This window comes from Lacerta agilis, chromosome 8 (genome assembly GCF_009819535.1).
Source record: "Lacerta agilis isolate rLacAgi1 chromosome 8, rLacAgi1.pri, whole genome shotgun sequence".
Taxonomy (NCBI): domain Eukaryota; kingdom Metazoa; phylum Chordata; class Lepidosauria; order Squamata; family Lacertidae; genus Lacerta; species Lacerta agilis.
In genome coordinates this window covers 61630290-61654764 of record NC_046319.1, presented here as the reverse complement: position 1 = coordinate 61654764, position 24475 = coordinate 61630290, and the positions used below count along the sequence as shown (strand labels likewise).

Sequence of the window (24475 nt, the reverse complement as noted above, 5' to 3'; positions counted from 1 at the left end):
ATTTTTAATTTCTTTAATTTGGTCCGCCTATTCAGAGTCAGGGTATATATTTTATTTCACGAGGCAACTTTTCATTAAAGAAGGCAATTAGGAACTCACACACCACCAGAGTCTTCAATTGGCTTACTCATCATCCTTCAGACTGTGAGGCTTGGCCGGCGACCGTGCTCAAAAGCACGCGGAACGCTGGCCGCTTTCCCCGCAACTGGTACCTCGTGCATAACCAGTCTAAGGCCGTGCACGAGGAGCTCCAGCACCCAAACCCCGACACTGTATATATTATGCTGTGTATCAAGACACCTCTTTAATCGTAGGGAATCACTACATCTTCTGGCAGTAAATTCCACAGTTAAACTGTGCCCTATATGAAGAACAATTTCCCTTTGTCTATTCAGAGTCTCCCACAATTCAGCTTCATTGGGTTACCCTGAGTTCTAGGCTTGAGAGGGAAAGCCTCTACACAATGGCATGCACCTCTATCATGTTCTCCTGCCCTCGCCCAGCTAAAAAGCCATAACTTTTCTTCACAGGGGAGTTTCTCTAGGCCCCTGATCATTTTGGTTAGCTGTTTCTATGTCTCTTCTAGTTTTTAAACCTCTTCCAAGTGAACCCAAGATGTATACAATGTCATTCTCATTTTTGACTTGCAAACTTTGAAGTTGCTGTGGAAATAACACACAACACACACACATCGACTGTGTATGCACCATACTTTTAACACACATTTAAAGCACATGGCTGGGAACTGTAGTTTACCACTCACAGAGTTACAATTCCCTTCTGCCTTTAAGGTGCCCAGAATTGTTTGAGTGAAAGAATGTGCTTTGAGTGTGCTTTAGTGGTATAGTATGTACACTATACCACTGCCAACCTAGCAGTTCGAAAGCATGAAGTACAAGTAGATAAATAGGTACCGCTCCGGTAGGAAGGTAAACTGCGTTTCTGTGCGCTGCTATGGTTTGCCAGAAGTGGCTTAGTCATGCTGGCCACATGACCCGGAAGCTGCATGCCAGCTCCCTCAGCCAATAAAGTGAGATGAGTGCCGCAACCCCTGAGTCGTCCGCGACTGGACCTAATGGTCAGGGGTACCTTTACCTTTATGTACACTAAGACTTTTAAAGACACAATCTAAAAGGAAAAAATAGGAGCTCTAGAGGGACAATGGTTTACTGGGAACAGGTATAACCAGAGAAATTTCATGGTAAAACAGTTGTGGTGAATGTCCAGACTTGGATGTAAACATGTTAGATTCAGCTGTACATTTCTTAGCAACTTTTTAAATTGCACATATCTTCTAACTTTTACAAACGGGAATGACCGATTGTGAACTAAAGTTGGCTTTAGGCCTAAATCTATGGACTTTAACCCCTGAAGTCTGCGGAACAGACGGTGTTTCTCTCTGATGACCTTGCCTTGTGCAATTTCCTGCATTGTTGATTGCTCCATAGGAAGGGCTTTAGGTGGACTTCCCCAGATGGATTGTTTTTATCCTGCTTTGAAGATCAAAGGAGCCCCTGAATATGCTGAAATAAAGCAAAATCACAAGACTGGAGAGAGCCAGGAAAAATGTGGATTCCTAGCACTCCATGTCTTTCCATTTAGAACAAAAATGGAAAATATCTGGCCCTCCAGATATTGTTGGACTCCAGTTCCCATCAGCCCCAGCCACCATGACCCATAATCACTGAGGGTAGGAGTTGTAGTTCAACAAACACCTGGAGGGCCACAGGAGCCCTAGTCCTGACCTAGAACCTCATGAGATGAAGATGCAATAGTCTGCAACCCTAAACACCTTGTCTGTAGGGCTCATTTCTGAGCATGTATGAATAAGATTGTGCTGAAGTACATTTATTGTACACATTTATTTATGGCATAGCATGGTGGCTAAGAGATTGAGCTACAAACCAGGGGGATCCCGTTTTAATCTTTCGTTTACTATACACTCACTAGGTGGTGTTGGTGGTTGCCAGGATGGGCATACTTTATTTTCATTTCAGTTGTACATTTGGGTGTGATAAATTCTACCACCACCATCACCTTTTTGAAAAGGACACATTACATAACTACCTCCCTGTTGCTTTTAAAGATACAATATTCAGGAATTCTGAAACTGAAAAGCTGGAGGACATCAGACTCAATGCACGTTTAACGTTTGTTGTGTGAGGCTGTGAGCAGCCCTGGATTGAAATGTGCAGTGTCAAGTAATCCAGTGGAAGACTTTGGGCCAGGGCCATTTAAATCTCCACTTACAATACATCGCAGGGTTGTTGTGATGGCACTCTGGGTTTCTTGGAGCAACGTCAAAATGCAACTTTAATAGACAGATAAAGCGCATGCAAGCAAGGCTTAGCCCCTTTGGGGTTGTTTTACAGCGCAAATCCACATGCCTGCTCAGGTGAACTCCCAAGGTAAGCGAGTGCAGAGCTCCCGCCTTAAATCGTTATTTCAAGCCATAAATAAATACTGTACCAAGTCCCGGAGTGAGCGAGAGCTTTCTAGAGCTTCCCGTCGTCCTTCGCGCACATCGGAAACCGGTAACCACGGAAACGGACGCCAAACGCAGCCCAACACCAACACCAACGGGTCGTCCCCTGAACATCCCTTTCATCTCTGATTGGACGAAACATTTGCCAGTTAACGCAGAGAAGCCTGCGGTTGGCCAGAAGCCTGCGGAGGAACGGGTTCAGCGAGTGCGCGCTGTTTCCGCTTCCGGGGGCGCCTCTGACGGAGCGTGCTGGTAACAGAGAGGAGCGAGGCCGGAGCGTCTGCGGTCGAAGCTGAAATAAGAGCGAAGCGGCTAAGCGGGCGATGGGGGCCAGTGGGGAGGATGGGACGGATAGCGAGGAGCGCTTCGACGGCATGTTGCTCGCGATGGCCCAGCAGCACCAAGGCGGGGTCCGAGAGGTAAGATGGAGGGCAGGAAGGGAGGTGCTTCATCCGAGTTCGCCTCCCGCTCCGCCGTTTAACGGTCTCCCTTCCTGGAGTCTCTCTTTCGCGAACCCCCTCGCTGGCCTAGCCGCCTTTTTTTCCTCCCCCTCATGATTATCCTCCTCTCCGAATACCGTTTGCTGGTGAACAGCAGCAGGCGACAGCTGCTGCCCGTATGTTAAAAACACCTGCCATGAAATTCAACTGATGGCCACCGAAGTGGATGACTAGCACCTTCCTCTTTCCCTCCCCTGCATCTCCCCACACCTCCTCCAAATATGCTCCAGAGGAGTGCGGAACCTCTGGATCAATTCTTTTGGACACATGCGGTGAGGGCTGCAGGGTGCTCCAGGAGAGGGAGGCAACATCTCGTCGAATTTTTTGCCCAATTACTTTAACCCACTGTGTTCTGACACTGTTTTATTATTTTTTTCTAGGTCAAATTCATGGTTCATCTAACTAGCATCCTGTCTCTAGGAGATGCATTGATAGCCAACATAGTACTCACTTTGTTGCTTGACATAATGGAAATGTGTGAATGCCTTGCGTTAGATCCTGGGAGAGGTTCAGAAGCACCATGAAAAAGTTTGAAATGGTACCTTCAAAATACAGGCGCGCATACACCTCTTAGTGCATTCTACTCATCTGCAACTGCATATAGGCACAGTGCCAGGAAATAAATAAATAAATAACTTTAATCCTACCAGGAAATGGCAGGAGAGCACTGCAGAGTCATCGTGGCTTGTGAGGAGACCCTCCCTGGAGCCCTCCCTGTGGCCCGCAGAGATGGAGGCACAGCTGAGCTTTGTTTAGGCTGCTCAGCCTCCCTGCCTGACAGCTGCTTTTCTGCACAGCCTCCAGCTGGCCCCAGAGCTTCAACTTTAGATATTTTGGTCTGGATTGGAGAGACTGCTGGAGAGTAGGGAGAAATAGGCATTTAGAGGATGCTCCCCACTTTACGTGATTTCATTTATATGTGCAGATGTCCGGAAAGTATTCCCTACATAAATGTGGGAATGCCTTATGTGCTTCTGTGCAATGTAGAAAGCACCTGTTTAGACAACACAGTAGGCCTTTGACATAAGACTGCCCTTCAGTATTATGTTATGCTGATTTATGACATAGGAGGAAATACCTGTGTTTTAATGAAAGACAACAGCATAGACCCTAAAAATCCATTTCTTGACAAGAGTCCAACTTCTATTGCCATTCAAGGATACATAAAATGTTGATCTAAGTGTGCCATAAACAGACAGCAAAAGGTGTTAAGATCACATGTACAGACATCATTGTAATACACTTAAGTTTCATAAAGCAAAAGTTTCCAGTTTCATTTATACTGACCTCTATAGAAACAGTTTCCCCTTATAATACAGTTGTACCTCTGGTTACGCTTGCTTCAGGTTGCGTTTGTCACGGGATATTAATGCACTGAACCTGGAAGTACCGGAACAGGTTACTTCCGGGTTCGGCAATTTGCACATGCGCAGAAGTGCTAAATCATGCTTTGCACATGCGCAAAAGCACCAAATTGCGTCACGCACATGCGCAGATACGGCACTTCATGTTACGTGTTGCGAACGGGGCTCTGGAACGGATCCTGTTCACAACCAGAGGTACCACTGTATTAAAACTCATGGTCACCTAATAAAGTTGGCTAATAGTAGGTGCAGGACTGGTAAAAAGAACTGTTTTCCAAAATAAATTTATAGGGTGATGGTCACAAGCTTAGATAGCTTTAAGGAAGATTTGGCAAATTCATGGAGCAAAGACCTGTTACTATTAGCCATGATAGGTAAATGGAAGCTCCATATTTAGTATGGGTGGGGAACCCATGATCCGTCAACTATTGCAATGCCAGCTTCCATCAACTCCAGCAGCCAGAGATGGTGGCAATTTTAGTTCTGTAACATCTAGAGGGATACTGGCTCCACATCTCTGCTCTATAGAGCCAGTATGGGAATACTTAATGCTGGTTCCTAGGTTACACAGACCTTAGGAATTGTGACCATAGACTTATCTACATGTTTTTAAACTAGGTAGCTTCTAGATAATTATTGATTTTTGAGCCAAACAGTGGTTTTCCATCTTCTGGGTTGTTGGGCTTGGTAATAAAGCAAATCACACTGCAGTTGAGTAACGTGATTTGCTTCTGGGGTTGATGGGGATTGGTATCCAGCAATAGTTGGAGGGCAATGGGTTTCCTGCTGTTACGAAATATGGAGCTTCCATTTAGCTATCATCATGGCAAATAGTGACAGGCCTTTGCTCCATGAATTTGCCAAATCCTCTTGAAAAGCTGACTAAGTTTGTGGCTATCACATCATCTTGCAGTGGCAGTCAATCTTATATATTTATTGTGGGGGGGGGGGATGAATTAAAAACAAAATTGTCCAACTAGCCAACTTCTCCCTTTCCATTTTATTGTTTTTGCACATTCTCTTTGAGAGCTTCAGCTCCCATTATGTATAACCTAACAGGAACAGAAAGGTATGTAAGAAGGCATTTAGCATTTTGACATCATGAAAGCAAAGTTTGATAATGAAATACTATTAGCAGCCATTAATATCATATATTGCATTGCTACTGAAACAATATTGGGAGCTCTGTTACAAATCAGATCACTTGTAAGAGACACTGAATTTTTAACGTATTGTATCCTTTCCTTACAGCTTGTGAACACCTTTTTCAGCTTCTTGAGGCGCAAGACTGATTTCTTTGTAGGAGGAGATGAGGGTGCTGCTGAGAAGGTATCCTGTTTATCAGTAGTTGTTAAATTTATAATAATAATATAATAATAATTTATTACTTCACCCATCTGGCTGGGTTTCCCACCCGCCCTTCACCAGCCCTTTACCATCAGGTCCCAGGGATGGTTGCAGCAATTTAAAATTCAGAATTAAAAACAGCCACAGCAGAGCTGTCACAGGAATAAGGTGCACCCCAATAAACACACATCTCAGTTGTCAAAGGCCAGGAATATATACACATCTGCAGATGACACTACTAACAACCTTTTTGGAGAGTGGAGAGGTTGTTTGGTTGTGATTTTTTTGGCTGCTGTTTGAACAAAGGCTAGCTTCAAAAGCAAGCATGCTGAGACGTACTGAGTTAACTCCAACAGACACCAACGGATCAATAATTCCAGCTTGCTCTGTTTGTTCACTCCTAGAAAAGCACTAAAGTCCACTTCTGCAGTGGTAGCTTTGCCCCCGCCCCCAATAGAAAAGTTTGCTTAACAGTGTGAGAAATGCTGCTAGTGATCTTAGATGTTATGTGATTATTTAGTTCCTTTGCTAATTTTAGGAGGGGAAGCATATGAATTTGACAACTCTTACTTAATCTTCCAGTGGATGTAAGAACTTCAGGGAAATCTGCATTCCCCCCCCCCCAAAAAAAACTAGGAATTAGATTAAATAAAATCAGTCTACATAGAAATGTGAAGTTTTTTTTTTAACCACTGAGGTCTTCAATGAGGCCTTGTATAAGAAGTGAGATATTGCATCCCTCTATGCATCATTAATGCTACAGGTTGCCAAGGGTGGGCCCTTCCATTCTCTGAGATATTTTCCATGTCAGGCCATTCCTTTTGTCCTTAGCCTGTTTCTCAAGTCAATATAAGAAGTGGAAGTGGAGTTATTGCAACAAGGTTTTCTTCTGTGTTGCATATGTTGGAAGGGGGAATATTAATATTTAAAGTGGAAAAAGTTGAGGGGTTTTAAGAGTTTGGATTTTTCTTTACCTGGCATAATCTTGAGGAATGCAGGAAGCCAGTGGACATTGTGGAGCAATAGGTGTTAGGGACATGGAAACAGGAATTCATGCTTCAGAGGAATGCTTTTCTGCTTTTTAAAAAGTTGATAAAATGGGGGGGGGGGTCAGTAAAAACCTACAATTCATTTACAGCTACCAGAGTCTATGCTAACAAGTCAGATTCCATATTATGGATGGAACCAGAGATTTCTCAATTCATATCTAAGTTACACACTATCTAAAGATTGCTTCTATTTTTTTTTAATGTGAGACACAAGATTTTAATCTGTTTTTTCAGTAGGCACAAGTCTTTGACATGTCACTGTCCAAAGGGCACACTGGATCATGTGTTCCAATTTCAGTGCTTCTGTTCATGGCCTTTAGTTGCTGCAGCAGCTGTGAAGGTCACCCAGCAGCAGGAATCCTTAAAATTCAAGTCTGTTATGCAGTCAGATGACTACATCACCTCTTGCAGCAAACATATTAGAGCGCTGACCTTCAGTCTCTCTCCTCTCCCCACACCTCTCTCTCTCTCTCTTTCCCCTGAATTGTGGGCAAAGGTATTCCTGTCATTCCAACTCTGGGCTCTTGGGAAAAGGGCTGATAAGCTACTTTTTTTAAACTTCTCACACTTGTTTAAGTCCTGATGGAAGAAAAGCTCCCTAGTTGATACGAATCTCAAGACCGCAGCCTCTCCCCATACAAATTGTCCCAGACTCTGCATTCATCATCTGAGGCCCTTATTCACGTGCCTCCTTTTCTGTAGTGGCTCCCCGTTTGTGGAGTGCTCTCCCCAGGCAGGTTCGCCTGGCTCCTTCAGTACAGTGGTACCTTGGTTTACGAATGTAATCCATTCCAGAAGTCTGTTCTTAAACCAAAGCATTCTTAAACTAAGGTGTGCTTTCCTATAGCAGCGGGGGACTCAATTTACACTCAACAGGAAGCGGAACATGTTCTGCTTCCAAGGCAAAGTTCACAAACCAAAACACCTACTTCCGGGTTTGCAGCGTTCTTAATCCAAGTTGTTCACAAACTAAGCTGTTCTTAAACCAAGGTACCACTGTATATATTTTTAGGCATCAGACAAAAACATTCCTCTTCTGTCAGGCCTTTGGCAGATTAACATTCTACAGCCTTTTAAATGTGTCTGTGGGGAGGGGGGTATTGTTTTGTTGTTTTTGTTTTAATTATTTTCTTGTATTTTATCTTGTATTTTATTCTGTGAACCTCCCTGAGATCTTGTGATGAAGGGTGATCTAGAAATTTAATTAATTAATTAATAGCCTTTCTATAGCTAATGGTGGTCACATCATGTGTCCGGCCCCATAATATATTGGCTGATGATAGAACTTGAAAGTGATATGAAAGTAATCCTGATCCCCTTTATCACCAAATGTATCATATTGGAGGGGTGGGGGGTGGAATTGATACTAAGCAGTACCTTCCTTTGATAGAAGAGCCAGCCTTGTTAGACCACAGAGCAAGATAAAGCCATTTTATCTACTACAGGATGCTGCTTCTTAACTAGTTTTTCACAGGATTTATTCTGTCCCCCCAGTTAATCACAGAGACATTCAGTCGCCACAACAAGCTGGCTCTGAAAGCACAGAAAGAGAAGAAGGCCCGTCAAGAGGCAGAAAAGCGGGAGAAAGCAGAGCGTGCTGCAAAACTTGCCAAAGAAGAAAAACAGGAAGAAAGTGAGCCAAGGATTAAAGAACTGACTGAGGAGGAGGCAGAAAGGTTGCAACTGGAAATTGACCAGGTGTGAATCCCATTTGTTGTAACCGGATCTTCACTGTAATGGAAGAACGAGTATATTGCTTATGTCTGGCTTGATTGGTTATCAGTGGCTTTCCATTTGATTGAAGACTGCATTTAACCAATCATGAAAGCATCAACTCTTATAGAATTATTTCAATACTGTCTTAGAATATCTCCAATCAGTTCTTTCTCTTTGCTTATGTTCTAAGCCATAGCACTTCCCAGACCTTTATACATTCTGTATCTGGAAATTCCCCACGTTCCACATGACAAAATCATCACAACTACTTATAATGCTTTGAAGTAGCAAAAAGCCCTTCCCGCCCCAAGCCGCTTTGAACTAACAAAGGGGCAGGGTGCTACTGCTATTAACCGTAAATAACATTTCACAGAAGTTGGTAGATCTCAACTGTTATCTTCTAAAACAGAAAAAAGAGAAGAAAGAAAATGAGGCCCAGGGTATCCCTTCGAAGCCTGCTGAGAATCCAGTGGAATCTCCTGAGTCCAGCAAACAGGTAATGTATTCTCAGAAGTTTTTGAAACTTGTGAACAGATATTGGTTCCCATCTTAAACCTACATTGGTTTAAGATGGTTTTTGGTGGTGGATGATCACACAATATGCTTACCAGAGTAGAATTCTAGGGTTTATACATGTGAACGCTGGAGAACCTCTGGATTGCTTTGTTTCAAAGAACCCACATAGGAGTTGTTGAGACCTGAGAACTATTAAAAACTAGATTCATGAGCAAGATAATCTTCCAAGAAGGTTCATGCAGAACCTGATACAACAGGCAGGAAAAAGACTACATGAATTTGGCTTGCTAAAAGTTGAATACTAAGAAGTATTTTTTTACTTTTTGCTGTGTTTTGTCTAGGATACAGATGAGGAGGAAGAAGATGAGAAGGACAAAGGCAAGCTTAAACCAAACTCTGGGAATGGGGCAGACCTTCCAAACTACAGGTGGACACAGACCCTCTCCGAACTGGATGTAAGTATGGGGTTGTTGTTGTTTTTTAAGAACATGAGATGTTTTAACTAGGTGATAAACTTAATGGTGAGTCATAAAAAGACAAGTCTGTCCTGCATTGGTTGTTAAGGGAGGGAAATACAGACGGGAGGTGAATAACATTGGTAGTTGGTCTTCCTGGGTTTCAGTCTTGTTAATTAATGACTGTTTCAGACCATACTAGTTTGGGACACAGAATCAGTTCCAGAATGAAAAAACTGGAGATCTGATATAGGATCTGTGGCGGAATAGATTGCCGCAAGTAACGGTTAACAAATTGTCCGTACCAGAAGTTTATATGTGTGGATTCAATGCTCCCTCTTGCTCCCTCTCCTGTCTAGCTGGCCGTCCCATTTAAAGTCAACTTCAGGCTGAAGGGTAAGGATATGTTGGTTGACATACAGAGACGGCACCTGAAGGTGGGACTGAAAGGCCACCCACCTGTGATTGATGAAGACTTATATAACGAGGTGAAGGTGGAGGAGAGTTCATGGCTGATTGAGGATGGGAAAATAGTCACTGTGCATTTGGAGAAGGTAACAGCAAAAGATTCACACCATGTTCATGCCTAAATTTGGTAGAGTTGTAAATTCTTGAATGTGCTGCTTGTTCCGTCCAGTTGAAGAGAGAAGCTTCAAAAACTGAGCTGGCAATCTGAATACTACTTTTTGTTTTGTCTTATCATCCAAAACAAATGGGCCACAGTGAGCCACAAGGCCCGGACATTATCTGAAAATCTTTGGTCACCTCCCTTTCTATCCCTCACCCCCTGCTTTTCAGAGAAGATACTCTTTTCTGTGGAATGCTCTCACCAGGGAGATTCGCCTGGCACCATTATATATATTTAGGCACTAGGCAAAAACTTTCCCCTATAACAAGGCCTTTGGTCTTAAACTATCTGCAGCCTTTTAGAAGTGGGTGGTTTTTTAAAAATCTGTTTCTGTTTCCTCTTGGCTTTACTGCCTTTTTGGTTGTAAATTACTTTGGGTTGCCCTAGCCTAGACCATGGGTAGGCAAACTATGGTCTGGGGGCCAAATCCGGCCCAATCGCCTTCTAAATCCAGCTGGCGGACGGTCCAGGAATCAGCATGTTTTTACATGAGTAGAATGTGTCCTTTTATTTAAAATGCATCTCTGGATTATTTGTGGGGCCTGCCTGGTGTTTTTACATGAGTAGAATGTGTGCTTTTATTTAAAATGCACCTCTGGGTTATTTGTGGGGCATAGGAATTCGTTCATTCCCCCCCCCCCAAAATATAATCCAGTCCCCCACAAGGTCTGAGGGACAGTGGACCGGCCCCCTGCTGAAAAAGTTTGCTGACCCCTGCCCTAGACTAACAACTTTAATTAATACGCTGGTTGTGAAAAAAATTAATTCTGCAATCTTGTTTCTTTTAGATCAACAAGATGGAATGGTGGAACAAGTTAGTCCAAACAGACCCAGAGATTAACACCAAGAAAATTAACCCAGAGAACTCAAAAGTGAGTGCTTTTCCTGCTCAGTTGTGGTCATGCCCTGCTTGTGGGCTTTTGACAGGCATCTGGTTGGCTACTGTAAGAAGCAGGATGTTGGACTAGATAAGCCTTTGGTCTGATCCAACAGGGCTCATTTCATGCTCTTAATTTTTTATTTAAAACGATGAGTGACAGCTTGAAACAAGCACATATACTATTCATCTAGAGAGTTCATCATTTGATAGTGTTCGCTGGGTCAGAACAGAGGAAGTTGTCTTCTATCAGATCAGACCATTGGTTTATCTAGCTCAGTATTGTCTGTACTGATTGGCAGCAGCTCCCCAGGGTCTCAGACAGGGGTCTTCCCTAGCCCTTCCTAGAAATGCCATGGATTGAACTTCTGCATAGAGAGCAGATGCCCTACCACTGTCCTTTCCCGATGTATTTCCCACAATGAATACCTTTCCTTGTTTCAAAAATTGCCAAGACTTTTGTGCCATCTTCAATGGGTGAACTCATACAACACAAAGTCATTGCACACAATCCTGTGGTTCTCAGAGGTTGGTGTGCTTCTCTAAAGAGGCACAGGTTTCTCCATTTATATGCTGCTGCCAGCAATGGTTCTGGCTGTTCAGCCCGTGACTCAGAGATCCTTGGCATGCACTGCTGCCAGGAAGGCAGCAGCTAGAAAGTGCTGAGAAGGAAAGGGCTGCGGCATGAATCTCAATGATTCCCAACACCATGGTGAAACCACATTGCGTTGTTCCCGTTGCAACCAGTTATCAGATCTGGACAGTGAAACCCGCAGCATGGTGGAGAAAATGATGTATGACCAGCGGCAGAAATCGATGGGCCTCCCCACATCTGATGAGCAGAAGAAGCAGGACATACTGAAAAAGTGAGTAAGACCAGTTTGTGTGTCTCATGGGGAATATGAGGGTAAAGTATGAAGGGTTGCTCTCTGAGCACAGATATCTGTGCATTTGTGCATTGCTGTACCACCAAATTACCTGAGCCCTTGATAGTTTAAAATTCAAAATCAGTAAAATATCCATATAGTCAACAGCATCACAAACCAACCCACATCTTGGTGGCCAATGAATGCAAGAAGTCCTTGTTGGTGAGAAATGGCTCACCTGTAGCTCTAGTTCAGCTCTAGGTCCAGGGGGTAGGGCACTGTCCAGGAACAAATGACCTGGCAGTACCATCTTGGCTTTTATCAATTACGTGGTGTGTAACTTGTGCCTCAGAACCAGATTGCCTAATCTCTTTCACCCCAGCAATAGATGGATCACTAGACATTCATTTATAGCTTTATTGCCCTGTTTGGCAGAGGTTGCCTATATGCTTCTGTGAGTAATTATCCCCTTAAGGCCATGTAGGGTGATGCTTCCTGCTCTCTGGGTTGGAAAGAGGGTAACTACAGGGCACACAGCTACCTACCAGGCAGTACTATCTCTGCTTGGCACAATTACGTGCTGTGTGACTGTAATCGCCATGTGCTTCAAAGCCAGACCAAGAGGCTGATCACAGTAGCAGCATCCATAGCCTCAGAATGGTTCCACTGAAATTAATGGGTATGACCAGCTGAGAGCTATAAATTTCAGTGGGTCTACTCTGAGTACAACTTGGGTGCTGTTCACTGTCTTAATATTGGCAAGCATCAAATGCAGCAGCATCTGCTTCTGTTACCTGTAGAGCTTTGTTCAGTGCTTCAGAAGAAGTCTTTAGTGTTGCTGATGAGCTAAGAATTTGCACTTTCCTCAAATATATGTCCAAGTCAAAAACAGGGTCTTTTTCAAGATTTCCACCATGAATCCTATTTTTCCTTCACTGCTGCTACTGGCTGTAATGGTAAGGAGGCTGATTTAAATAATAGTTTAGCTGCGTTACATCTGAGCTCATTTGGGCCAAACAACCCTCAAATACACTAGTAAACCGTGTATTTCATCTAGTAAAGGTGTCCTCTTTCTTACCCAAGATAGCACATTAGATGTACATTTAATAGTAGAATAAGCAAACAGGTTGTGAGAGAATGGATTTGTAGCAGCCTTGTAAATAAGCCCACAAAACTTACTAGCCTGCTGGTGGCTGGCAAATGAGAGATGGGCATCCTGCTACGTTTCTATGCTGGGCAATGATTTTTATCCTCTGGCAGCCTACCTGTTTGCTTTGCTGGATGCTCAATCACCCATGCACGGTCTTTTGCTGCCTGTGGATAGTGGACAAATACAGGCTGATAGTTTTAAGATTGACAGTCCAAAATGACTTGCCAGGTGACAAATGTAAAGAACCTGGTAACTTGGAAGCATACAATCTCTTTGCTGTTGCTCACTAGCACAGACCACCCAGCTACCTGCCTGTTTTGCCAGACTACACATGTGTCTAGCAGAGTGACTTTAAGGCAATGCTTTGAACTTCATCCCATAAATTGGGCAATGTATAAAGATCTAACTTGCAGAATCGTCGTTCATCTGCATCTTTCATGTGCTTGATGCACCTTGACCCACTTTCCCCTTCAGTCCCCTTCCATATATTGTTTCACCACCACCACATTTTCTCTTTCTTTGAATGTTTATGTGTTTATATTCTTTCTTTCATTTGTAACTGGAGAATTGCAAAAATATAATATAAAGAACAGATATGTCACCAAAATAAACAATGTCATAAGCGAAGTGCTGCATAAAAGATTGAATACTTCTGTGTAGTATTCCTTGCATGGTTTTGGTGGTAAAGAGACCCAAGTCAGAGCAAATCTTCCAGAAAGATCTGAAGCCTGACTTTTAAACATGTTTTTCTCTAATGTTCCCCTTCAGTCCATGGTGTTCTTACTGCACAAACAGAAATGATGTTTGCATAGACTTGAAAACTCATTTCTATAAGCCAGGTGCTACGTGTCTGAACTGAAGCTAATAGTTCCCAAGGGCACGTTAGATTAATTTGTCATTCCTTATTTACAACTGTAGTGTGTCGTTATGGGGGCAATTTTACTGATACTGCTAACAGGAGACTTGATGCAGCATCATAGGCTACAGTCAGTACAGAGTCACAGTGATATCAGGGCCACCTGTGACGTTCCAAGACAGGATGGAGGGTCATCTTACAGTAGCTTAATGACCTTAATAACCAGTATGACAGCTGCCTGCATTGAAGAGGCTGCTTTATTTTTCAGATGATGGCCCAGGGGCCAGTAGTGTGTTTTCCTTCACAAAACGGACCCTTTCACAAGTATATACCAGTTGCTGAGAATCACAAGTGGGGGAAAGAATGTTGTGCTGCAGTCCTGCTTATGGGCTGCTTATTGGCATCTGGTTGGCCACTGTGAGAATGGAATGCTGGACTAGGTGGGACTTTTCCCTGAGCCAGCTGGTTAGACTGCATAATGAAGTTGACATCATGTAGCAGTGAGGGCATCATATCTCACACTGCACATGTACTCAAACATGGCACTATATGCAACAACCAAAATGGGTAACATCAAAGTGTGGGATCTGTTTTCAGCTTGATGCTTTCTTGGTAGGGCCACCGAGGGGGTAGATAATATTGTTTCAAGAGCCACATCTCGTCTGTGAACCAATCAGTTGACCATCTTTGTCCTAAAGAAAGCGCTGTCACATTTGTATTTCTTTCTCTGCATACTATTTAAGCTATTTCTGCTCTGCCTGTATTGGTAAAATTGTCTTGAAACCCCAGAGTGTACAGTAGCATACAAGATCTGTAAATAAATGCTGAAAGCAGCAACACAATCCTGATTTTCTAAGTAAGTTCATTTTTACCTGGCACCTGAAACTCAGAGTAGGTACATGCTCCTAGGGAGGGCAATACTGATTTTCAAGTACTCATAACATTGCCTTGCTGATCCTTCTTTCCTAGCCTTTTCAACTAATGTGTGCTTCTCTCATATTTACAGGTTCATGGAACAACATCCAGAAATGGATTTCTCAAAAGCAAAATTCAACTGATATGGTTGCCCTCGTTTTCTTCTCCCCTCCCCTCCTCTAAACTCATTAGGATAAAATATAAATGAAAATAAATCAGCAGGAAACTATAGTCGTTTCACCCAGCCCTGGGACTGCTCACATCACCTCAGAGTGAACTTTCTGGTGTAAAAAGAGCTGCACTGCTTAATCCATGTAGCACCTTCTTACGCTTCTGGATTTTCAACAGCAGTATCAATCACCTAAGGCCCATTTTACCTTTGCACAGGGAAGAATATTCCAGGGAGAGGAAGGAGTGAAGGAAAAGGGGAGTACTTGATGGAATCAGATTGTCCCTTGGTTCTTGCTTAGTGTCTAGGAAGTATAATTTAAAATATAATAATTTAAGTAGCAAGAGAGACACTCAGCCATCATCCTCTACTCTCCTAGCTCCTGCTCTTGAAATCAGAGCTGGAAGTCTTCCTGCAGCCTTCCTTCTACAAACAAAGCAACCCCTGCAAACTTCTAATTCAGAGTAGCAGTACTGAGCATTTTCAAACATAGCAAGAAAAACTACTGACAAATTTGATCCACTGGTGTCTCGTGCTTGTTGCACTTGCACCATTGTTGCCAATGAATGGCTTGTGTTGGAGTGATAAGCACTTCACTCAAGAAATTTCCCATTAGACGTTAAAATGAAAGCAAGAGAAGCAGCTTCACAAAGCACCCATGTATCTGCTTGTGAGAACTTTCTATAACCTCTGAAGTTACCATAGTATTTCAAGTGTTACATCCAGAAGCTTGGAGGCAAAAGGGATAGATTGTTTTTGCATCTGTGTTTAGGCTTATGGATGGAGTGTAGGCATATCAAACTGTTTAGGCCACATCAGAATCTGGTATATCAGTCCTACATGTTGTTCCACTTGGATCTGTCACTCAGCTGTTTCTGCCAGGCCCTGATGTACCCATTTCAGAGCTTCAATCGTGTATATTTGCCCCAGATATTAAAGGTTTTTGCCCTTCAGAATGACTTCCTTATTCTTCCTGTTGCAATACTGCTGGTGATTTGGCCTTACATAACCAATATTTAGGAATAGGAAGGGTCTGTTAAGTGATCAGTTACTTCAAAAAGGTTTACTTGCTCTACTCTTGTTGTAGCTAAGATGAATTGATCCATACAAAGAATGCTGGTGTCTAAAACTAGCAGTAGGCAAGGTTTTTCTGCTGTCAACAGACACGTGTTGGATGGCAGACAGATCTCTAGTTTGCTAGAGACCAGCTGTCCGCCTCATTGGAGCGACTCCACATACATTCCCCTTTTGGCGTTGGACATGCCAAGCAAGAGCCGTCTGCATGTTCTCTTTTTTTGTGGTGGTTGCTTTAAAAACAGCTTGTATTCTGCATGTATAAATAAAAAGGTGATGTTTTCATGTGGTGTCATGTGACTGTATTCCAGTTATCCAACTACCAGAATAACTTTTGAGCCACCAGAGGTAGCTAGCAGCTCTGACAGAGTTTATGAAGGTATGGAATATTAAAGAAAAAATGGTCCATACCTTCCTAAACTGTAATTAGAGTGTTTATGAACCCTCATTCTTTCAGTGAAGGAAGAGCAGTGACTGGGAATAAAATACGGCAAGGGCATAGAATATACGGCATTCAAGGCAGTGCTGGTGGGAGTTGTAGTTCTGAACATCTGGAGAGCACCAGGTTGACATAGACTGATGCACAGCATTGTAGCCTGTCATTTTAAGTTCCAGGCTGTCACATGCTTTGACGGTGGGTTGTTCCACCCCTGCTCCCTGTGGTGCAAGCTGCAACCTTTCCCCTTTTTCCTAAGCTGACTACAGGCCATTGACCCCATTCATTTGCGCCCCGTGGCCATCCCATGGCTGTTCGACTTTCCACCATGAGGCAACAGTATACAGTGTCCCTGTGCCATTGTGCTCTTTTGTCATCCTCTGAACCTTGGAATGGCCTTGGTTGTCTACCGACGCTTGCTGGCTGGCACACAACAAAGCTTTCACCTGTTTGGGGCCTGCAGAAAAGTGTTTCTCTTCCTTGCAAGTCTGATTACCCTGTTTTCTGTCCATTGACTTAGCAAGGTGTGACGAGCCACATAGGACCAAAACCCCTGGGGTGCAAGGGGGAGAGGTGCAGGCGTCTGCAGCTTTACAATATATAATTTTAATTGTAGGTCTTCCAAGAGCTCAGAGTGCATTTAAAATGAAAACAAGAGAAACAAAATGAGTAAAAACGACCAGGCAGTTCAATAGCTGCCCCTCCTAATGCTGTAGAAGTAGTGTTGCTGTTGTGCTTTACCAGCTCCTTTCCTCAACTGTATTTTCCTTAAACATTACAAGGCTACAAACATTTTATCCTACAGAAGAAACTGAAAGCTTTTTCACTGGTATAGAATGATGGGGCTGCAGTTGGACACTCACTTCCCCTGACCCTTGTAGATGCAGTTGAGACCACCATTTTCAGCCAAGAGCAGCAAAATCACCTGAGTCAGCCTCATGTGGAACCCAGACTTGCCCTTTTTTTTTCTTTTAGTAGTAACTTACTGGCTCCTCCACCTCCCTTACCCCCTTCCTTTGTTATCAGCAAAGAGCAACCGTCTGAGTTAAACAAATAATCTGCAGATAACTTGACTTCCAGGTTGCTTGTTCCAAGGCTAGAATTTTATGAGCTGTTTTGCCACTGGGCTGTGATCAGGATGTGTTGTGTGAACTCCTTGGCAGTGACCCCTGCCATATCCTGAAACCTGATTACACACCTGAAGCCTTGGTGCCTTGGTACAGGCTGGGTTAATGACTTTGTTTATACTGATAAGGGCAATCCAGATAAGGCAGCCCTCTGAGTCTCCTGGCTCTGGCTGGCACCTTCATTGAGAAAACCTTTTCTCTGTGCCACGTAGAGATGCTGCTTGCCCAACCAATTACTTTGGGACGGACTTGTTTTTCAATGAGCTGCTGCTGCTACTCTCAAAGGAAGGTCAAGGCTGCCGAAGGGGGGTGGCTTCATTCACCCTGCCAGGGGCCTTATAAGCAGAGCTGAGAAGCAACAGCCACCATTGCTGGAAGGACAAAAAGAGGGTGTGAAGCGAAGAGAAGGTGCCAGGTTCCTATAGCACAGAAAAAGTGACAGGAAACTCTGCAACGGGACTGCACAAAGCATTTGCTCTTCCAAGCAGCAATCCTGCAAGCCGCCCTCCGACGTGGAGATGGAGTACGAGAGGTGTTCCTGCCACCACAAAGAGAACCAGAACGCCATCCTCTACACCCTCCTGAGCCAGAACCTGAGCCATCACAGGGGCAGCCACAGCCCTTCCCAGAAGCGTTGCTTGTGCCAGAAGCGCCGCACCGTCTGCCTCCAGACCCCACAAGCCACCTGCCAAGCGGCGTCTGATGTCTTGGTGAAGACCATCAGCTTCATGAAGAACTTGCCTTCCTTCCAGCTCCTGCCTTGGAAAGACCAGCTCCTGCTGCTGGACAGCTGCTGGGCTCCCCTCTTCCTTCTGGGCCTGGTCCAGGAGATGGTGACCTTTGAGGTGATGGAGACCCCAGCCCCCAGCATGCTGGAGAGGATCCTCCTCGACGGCCCATGTAAGAGACAGGAGCTGCAGAGGGCGCAGCCCACCCTGGCCAGCGTTCAGCGTCTCCAGTGCAGCCTTACCTCTTTCTGGAGCCTGGACCTGAGCCCTAAAGAGTACGCCTATCTGAAGGGTGCAATTCTGTTCAACCCTGGTAAGTGCCGCTGGACCCTCACATAGCAAAGGAGCCCCTCGTAAAGGCCACTGCTTTTCATTCACAGTAGAATAAAAGGGCCTGGAAGGGTGGGGTATAAATGAAATTAATTATTATTATTATTATTATTATTATTATTATTATTATTATTATTATTATTTATTACACTGCATGTTAGAGATGTGTTTTCCATAGGCTGCATTCTGAGTCAAGAACTTTGAATCCATTTCATCAAATGCATTTTTAGCCAATTATCTGATATGGGTTAAAAAAATTATTCTTGTTAAAGCTTTAATAAAAGTTACAAATACCAAAAAACAACAAAGTAAAATATGTCATGAAAAAAGCCATAAGTACAAAGAGAATGAAAATACAAGGTGGGGAAAGAAAGCTAAAGAAATAATGGATTATGTAAAATATTCCATGGTGGGATACAGATTCGTATTACACAAAGCATATAAAGTGTCACCAAATAAAATTATATTTGGTAAGAATGTACCAACCATGAGATTCTTTGGTCATATAAATCACAAACAACCACCAAACAGATGTGAAGTCTGAGGGTTCTGCATCACCCCTGGTGGTGTGTATCTTACGGGTCTGTTTTTCAGAGATGGAAATAGACATACCGGTAACTTTTTTGAGGCATGAGTCCAAACAGTTGCAAGATGCTTCCTCCCATCATTAAGAAATTAACGAGTGGCAGTAAATATAAAAATTGTTTACAAATAAGATCAGTATTGGCATAATCAAAAATACATTAAAAATAGATTTTAAAAATATTTCTGAAACAAGAAGCATCCTATGTACTAGTAGCAAACTCTGTTCTGCAAGTGTGGGCCCTTGTGCAGTCAAAACACAACCACCTACTCACCAGAGGTGAGCAATTAACAGACTTTGGAAAACCCTAAACTACAGAAGTAAACAAATCCAGAGGGTGACAGGCTCAAGTGGGACCCCTGAAACGTTCAAGTGGGAAGTAATTATGCTCAGTGAACACAGAGCCCTGACTGACAGGGCATGGGAGAAAGGACCGATGTGGAGCAGTGGTAAGTGTGTCAGACTAGGACCTGGGAGACCAGGGGTCAAATCCCCAATTGGCCATGAAGCTCACTGGGTGACCTTGGGCCAGTCACTGCCTCTCAGCCTAACCTACCTTACAGGGTTATTGTGGGGGATTAAATCAAGAGGGGGAGAACCATGTGTGCTAACTTGAGTTCCTTGGAGGAAAAGGTGGGATATAAATGAAATAAGTGAATAATAGAATTGAGGGTTTTTTGGTTGGTTGGTTGGTTGTTTTTAAGAGCCCGTGGCTGGTGGGAACCCATGCTGCAGCATTTGGTTGCGTGTCCCACTTGTTCTTCCTTTAGGTGATAATATCCATGCGTCAAAAGAAGCATAATCTTAAAGGAGAACTTCTTCCATCTCTGAGAGAAGTGAGACTGCTTCATTTAAGATGGTGTTTGCAAAATGCAGTCTTCACACATGCCTGTTTCTGGTGGCTTTTTGAAAACAAAATCTTTTGGTTAACTAAATGGATCCACCTTTTTAGTTGATCCCAACTTTCTTTTTATCAAGGAACCAGTGCAACCTTAGGTTTTCATGCTAGAAATGAACAGGTAGTTCATAGTCTAAGCAAGAGCATTTTCCTAGGGTCTGGATGAATCCTCAGTGGCAAAAGATTATCACACACCTTTCTGCTACAAAGTGGTGGAGAGCTGCAGGCTGGTTTTGCTGAGTGGGTTTCCTTTGAAGAGGGGAGTAGCGGATACACAGAGTGCTTGTTTTTAAAATCCTGTTGTTTACTGATGTACAATTGCGCAGTCATGGACGTGGGGGAGGGAGAGAGAAAATCACACAGCGGGCTTGTATCCAACTATGCCATAGAGCACACCGACCTGTTGGAATAAATGGATTTAAGTTAATCGTGTCTTATTGATTTCAATGCTCCTCCTCTGAGTATGATGTAAGATGAAACTAGATTGCACCCAATTTACTGTACCTGCTTCAAGAACCTGGGGTTAAAGCCAACTAAGTTTTGCTCAGAGGGGGGAAATTGCCCAGAGTAGATGCACTGAAATTAATGGTGCTAAGTTTGTCATGCCCATTAATTTCAGTAAATGCTATAAGTATGCCAAACACTGGATATTGCATTGACATCCTGTCCTTCCTTTAGAAAGTTTAGGGTTGTATATATGGTTCTTCCCACCTTATTCTCACAACAACCCTGTGAGGTAGATTGGATAGTGACTGACTGGTCCCAGGTCACCCAGTGAGCTTCAGAGATGAGTGGCGTTTTGAACCGTAGTCTCCCAGGTTCTAATCTGGCATTTCAACCACTGCTGCTTGGCTTGGGACACAGGGTTGTGCCCATGAAGTTTTACTGGACCAAATTACCCTGCCCCAGTGTGGTTTTTTTAAAAAAAATAAGGGTGACAACTTGTTGCTTCTTAAGAGTGCCTGAATTCTGTTTCTTGAAATGGCTGGCACATATTCCCCATTCCTGCTCTAACCACTATAGCACAGCAATTCACTTTTTTCCCTCCAAAAAATGATAGCTAGGCTTGCAGCCTTCATGAAACCCTCCACTCTAAGCTCCTGAGTTAGTGACAGCTGGTAGAGATTAGGTTCTGAGTTTCAAGGTAGAGAAAGCATTCTAGAAAATGTTAATTCTGGATTGGCTTGGTGGCAAAAACAAGAACCCCATCAGCCAGCGACAATGTTCTGATGAAATCATCCAAGTGAGTCCACTTGAATGCCCTTTGTTTCTTCTGCATTCCCACCCCCCCACCGCTTCCAGGGCCCAATGCACTGTATCACAACACTTTAATCAGCCATGGCTTCCTCCAAAGAATCCTGCAAAGTGTAGTTAGTTAAGGGTGCTGAGTTTTGTTAAGAGACCCCTATTCCCCTCACAGAGCTACAGAGTGGTTTAATAGTCAATCCCTCTTCCCAGGGAACTCTGGGAATTTTAGCTCTGTAGGGGGAAGTAGTGTTTTCCAAACTCCCATCACCCTTAACTACAGCTCCCAGGATTCACGGAGAGAAGGCATGACTGTTTAAAGGTGGTATGATGCTGCTTCAAATGTGTAGTGCAGATGGGGTCCAGTATTGAAGTGTTCAAATCTTGACTTTTTCACAGAGCCTGTGAATAATCTGAGTTTCCTCTTCTCTCTCCTCTCTCTCTCCTCCCAGACGTGCCTGGTCTTAAGGCTTCCTCATACATCGAGAGCCTTCAGCGAGAAGCTCAGCGAGCACTCCAAGAAGTCATGACCGTTCTCCACCCAGAGGACCAAGGCCGTTTTGCCCATGTCCTGCTGATCTCCTCCTCCCTGAAATCCATCCCTCCTGCCCTCCTCACTGCCCTTTTCTTCCAACCAGTCATTGGGAATGCAGACATTCTGGAGCTACTGACGGAAATGATGCTGGCAAGAGAGCTCCCTTGGCCACAGTGACTCCAGTGGGGTTGGCTCCCAGGTCACCCACCACATGCTCAGCTTTGCTCCAGTTTCCAAGTGGCGGTGTGCAGTTCATCTGGATTGTGCAGTGGGAGTGAGAGCCTGCCTCCTAGTGATGACTTTTCAGACAAAGGGGTCTACTGGATGGCAGATCTTAGAATACAAAGGAACGTACAGCCTTCCATTAGGGAGTGAGGCAGCCATCTCAGGCAACAAGTGGGGGGTGGGGACACAGTGAAGAAATATAGTGCTTTGTGAGCCCTTCAGGCTATCCTGTGCCCCTAAACTAGCTTGTCCCATCACCAGTGCTGAAATAAGATTCAGTTGCTAATCCAATGAGATTCTTTCTGCAGAAAGGTGGTGGGCAAGCATTTTGTCCTTCTTCTACAGCAGGAAAATGTGTTGATCTGGCCCTGATTACAGTCAGTGGTGCAGTTCAGGAATGTTAGTCTCTGGGCTCCAATGGTTTTACAGGAGGCCGTCCCCTCTCTGCTTTAGATTGTATTATGTATTGCATCACTTGCTTCAGAATGTGATGAGCCAGTTCTGCTATGTTTGGGAGGAGGAGCACGAGCCCAATCTGTTGAGTGGAGTCCTAGTCCACTGCCTGCAAAGTCCTGGCCTGATCATACTACCACTTAAAGCCGGGCCTTGGGAGCTGCTGTTCCTGTAACCAAAGTATTTAGTTGGAACATAGTTTCTGCAACTGGTGGCTCTATTTCTCTTCACCCTTTGCTTGCCATGACATTCAGAACAGAAGCTTTCAGAAACCGTAATTCCTCTTGCCTGCTATTCATCGCACTATCCGTATAAAAGCTGTCCTCCCTGATTTCGCTAGACTCCAGCCTACCCTCACATGTAGTGCCCATTTGCTCCAGTTTGTAGTACACGGGATGAGACCATCTTTGCATAAACTTTGGGTGTCAGTATTTTGTAGATGGATGCTTTCTTGTAATTTGTGTATAAAAATAAGATGTGCTAAGTTATTATTTTTTAAAAACAACAACAACACCTCAACAATGAATAAAACGTTTTTGCAGTTTGGACAATTGCTGGTGTCATTTTGAAGACTGGAGGGATTTGGGCTGATCAATAGTTTAACACCAAGGGATAATAAAGATATTGTATCCAAATCTGTTTCTCATCAAATTTTAGAGCAATATATGTCTGTTCTGGAATTCACACATCATCCACAAATGTCCCACTTAGGTTGCCCAAATCCTTCACCAAATGTTCATTGGTAGAGACACCATAGTTGACTACAGCATGTTGCTTGTCCACACTACATGACAGCAAATCAGCTCACCATCTCCTTTTCTACCAAAAATCATAACAGAACCTGATTGCATTATAAAGTAGACCATATGTCTCCTGAAAGTCTGTCTGTAGTGATTATTTATATTTCCAACAAAAGATGATATCACCATATGCTGAGTTATCCTATATGAATCACGCGGAGAGGAGAGAGACTCCATTATTCTAACAGCACAGTATTGGCACAGATACATCTAAGCAGTTTGGGTGACATTCATGATGGTGGCATCTCTTGCACAATGGTGGTGTATCTTATGTTGCACCAACAGGGTGGGGCTTCTGTCAAATCCTATAGTCTAGGAATGAGAAACCTTTTTAATCCCAAAGGCTACATTCCCTTTTGGGCAACCTTCTTTGAAATACATGCCAGTGATGGGTAGGGCCAGAGGCAAAAGTGTATGGAGCAACTAACTTTACCATTGTCTAGCAAGCTAGTTTCCATGCACACACATCCCACTCAATCCTCTACGCAGACAAGCAAAAGCTATTTTCAGAATTCAAAGACACATTTCAAACCAGCAGAAACATCCAAGAAGGGTGAGAAGGGTAAGAAGTGTGGTCTCAGGCAGGGATGTGGCTTGGAAAGAGTCCTAGACATAGAGGCTTAGAGGACTACATTTGGCCCTTGTGTATGAGGTTCCCCATCTCTGCTCTAACCACTCAGCAGGAGTATCTTAGTTACAGGATGATGCTGTTAATCAACTTTAGTTGCTCCCATTAGCCAATGGAGACATCCTGAATAGCCAGAGCTCTGCTTCTAAGGTAAACTGATGTCCCAATATTCAACAATCTAGCCTGCACATTGCAATAATTTAATTGTTGTTGTTGTCAGGTTCACACCAGTCCAAAGCAATTTCTGAAAAGAAATTTAGAAGGAATTCTCAATTTATTAGCAGTTGTGCTTTCTCTTCCAAAAGGTCCCTAGCCCATCACTTCTTGTCAAAACCCAAATCTGGAACATTACATGGGGTTGGTCAAGCGGTGATAAACCAATTTAGGATGCTTGTGTTGAGTTCCTAATTTTCAACTTATGCTCATAGTGTGGCAATTAGAGACCTGCAGCTAATCTTTCACCAAAGAGTTGCCCCATTGTATCAGGAGACATTCTGTACTTAAGGTACCAGGAAAGGCC

The 24475-nt window shown here is 43.6% G+C and overlaps 2 protein-coding genes across 2 annotated transcripts; both read left to right on the top strand.

Moving 5' to 3' along the window:
* Nucleotides 1-2717: 2717 nt before the first annotated feature.
* Nucleotides 2718-16252, top strand: NUDC (nuclear distribution C, dynein complex regulator). The gene is made up of 9 exons (XM_033157858.1): nucleotides 2718-2904; nucleotides 5601-5678; nucleotides 8240-8443; nucleotides 8871-8957; nucleotides 9319-9432; nucleotides 9792-9986; nucleotides 10849-10932; nucleotides 11685-11803; nucleotides 14816-16252. Exons 1-9 carry the CDS (start codon nucleotides 2809-2811, stop codon nucleotides 14865-14867), a joined length of 1029 nt encoding a protein of 342 aa, XP_033013749.1. The 5' UTR covers nucleotides 2718-2808; the 3' UTR covers nucleotides 14868-16252.
* A 1100-nt stretch (nucleotides 16253-17352) lies between these two features.
* On the top strand, nucleotides 17353-23078 carry NR0B2 (nuclear receptor subfamily 0 group B member 2). Its single transcript, XM_033157857.1, has 2 exons — nucleotides 17353-18571; nucleotides 21767-23078. Exons 1-2 carry the CDS (start codon nucleotides 18049-18051, stop codon nucleotides 22024-22026), a joined length of 783 nt encoding a protein of 260 aa, XP_033013748.1. The 5' UTR covers nucleotides 17353-18048; the 3' UTR covers nucleotides 22027-23078.
* The last annotated feature ends 1397 nt before the right edge of the window (nucleotides 23079-24475 follow it).

Excerpts from the sequence above, each read along its gene's own strand:
- NUDC (XM_033157858.1), top strand. The coding sequence starts at position 2,809 with ATGGGGGCCAGTGGGGAGGATGGGACGGATAGCGAGGAGCGCTTCGAC. Across the intron at positions 5,679-8,239 it reads ATGAGGGTGCTGCTGAGAAG|TTAATCACAGAGACATTCAG; the intron begins GTATCCTGTTTA and ends CTGTCCCCCCAG. Across the intron at positions 9,433-9,791 it reads AGACCCTCTCCGAACTGGAT|CTGGCCGTCCCATTTAAAGT; the intron begins GTAAGTATGGGG and ends TCTCCTGTCTAG.
- NR0B2 (XM_033157857.1), top strand. The coding sequence starts at position 18,049 with ATGGAGTACGAGAGGTGTTCCTGCCACCACAAAGAGAACCAGAACGCC. Across the intron at positions 18,572-21,766 it reads TGCAATTCTGTTCAACCCTG|ACGTGCCTGGTCTTAAGGCT; the intron begins GTAAGTGCCGCT and ends CTCTCCTCCCAG.